Source organism: Condylura cristata, unplaced genomic scaffold (genome assembly GCF_000260355.1).
Source record: "Condylura cristata isolate star-nosed mole 26May11 unplaced genomic scaffold, ConCri1.0 scaffold00013, whole genome shotgun sequence".
NCBI lineage: Eukaryota > Metazoa > Chordata > Mammalia > Eulipotyphla > Talpidae > Condylura > Condylura cristata.
The window spans coordinates 31,218,335-31,219,572 of NW_004567114.1; the positions used below are offsets into that span (position 1 = coordinate 31,218,335).

General features: G+C 27.6%; 1 protein-coding gene across 1 annotated transcript in view; it reads left to right on the forward strand.

Moving 5' to 3' along the window:
- LOC101636351 (chromosome unknown open reading frame, human C14orf39) overlaps positions 1-1,238 on the forward strand; it is a 34,499-nt gene that overhangs the window by 21,204 nt on the left and 12,057 nt on the right. Inside the window, exons 12-13 of the mRNA XM_012724433.1 lie at positions 442-518; positions 605-663. Of these exons, the coding sequence (XP_012579887.1) occupies positions 442-518; positions 605-663 (136 nt within the window). The remainder of the gene's footprint in view (positions 1-441; positions 519-604; positions 664-1,238) is intronic.

The following is a 1,238-nucleotide window of genomic DNA, read 5'->3' on the forward strand; positions in this document are numbered from 1 at the left end:
TCTTAGAAGAAAGAATCTTAAAAACTCTCCATTCAGGTTCCAGGCTTAAATTTTTTAACCTGCTATTTTCCTATCCAATTTGAGAGAGAGTAGAAAATAGAGCACACAAAAATCAAGTCATCAGTTTAGAAAATGCTGTGGCTCACTTTAGTTATAAATATTATACTATAAAAATTTAAATGTAGAAATACTATCAACCATAGTTACAATACTTGGTACATACATCAAATTCTTTAAGAATCTGAAACCTTTTTGTTTCCTAGTATTTGACTTAATGTTCTCTATGTAGTGTTTTCAGTTAGTGTTTATAATTATGGTGGATAATATTTGTTACAGTAACAAGATTGAGAATACTAAAGGAGAGTCCTGAGCAGCCATAAGAAACAAAAACTTTTCATTGTTTTATATAACTAATTTCAATGTTTGATATATTTTGTTCAGGTATTTAATGATTCTTCTGTTAATAACCATTCAAGAGATTCAGCCATTAAGAGCCCACAGGATTTTTTGCAGTTCAGGTAACTTAAAAAATAAATTGTTATAATTTCTGGAGTAATTTGTCAATTCAGCAGGTAATATAAGCATTTTACTTATTGTCTTTTAGATTGTTAACACCACAGAAACAATCAATTTGTAATTGGTGGTCTGAAAAAGGAGATAAAGGTATTTGCTATTTGTTTTTCCTAAGAATTGAAAGTAATAAATATATCAAGTTTTTATACTATTCAAATCAAATAAAGTATGTGGATTGTTTGCATATCTGCTTAGCTAAACATGTATGCCTGAATACAAAGTAAATACATTTTATTGCAGACAGTTATAGAAAAATAGGAAAAATATGAACAAAACAAAATACCACTACCTAGACATAAACTGACAGCATACATGTGGATGTAAATTTTTGTCTTTTTTCTGTGTACATATATATTTTTTTTGTTCTGTTTCCCCTTCCCACAAATTTTGAAGCAATCTGCATATATGATTTTGTATCCTTTTCTTCCCACTTGATATATGGTCTGTGGTATTTCTTCATGCCATTCAATAAATTTTAGTTTTAATAACTGTGTAATACTTTGTTGTATAGACATTACAGTTTATTTAGCCATCTCTCACATTGAATATTTTATTGTTTCCAGGGATTTTCTTTTGCTGTTATAAACAATGCTTCTATATTCTTTCACGTAAATCTTTTAATATCTTGGAGTATTTTTTTTTTCCTTTTTAAAATTTTTTTTTTT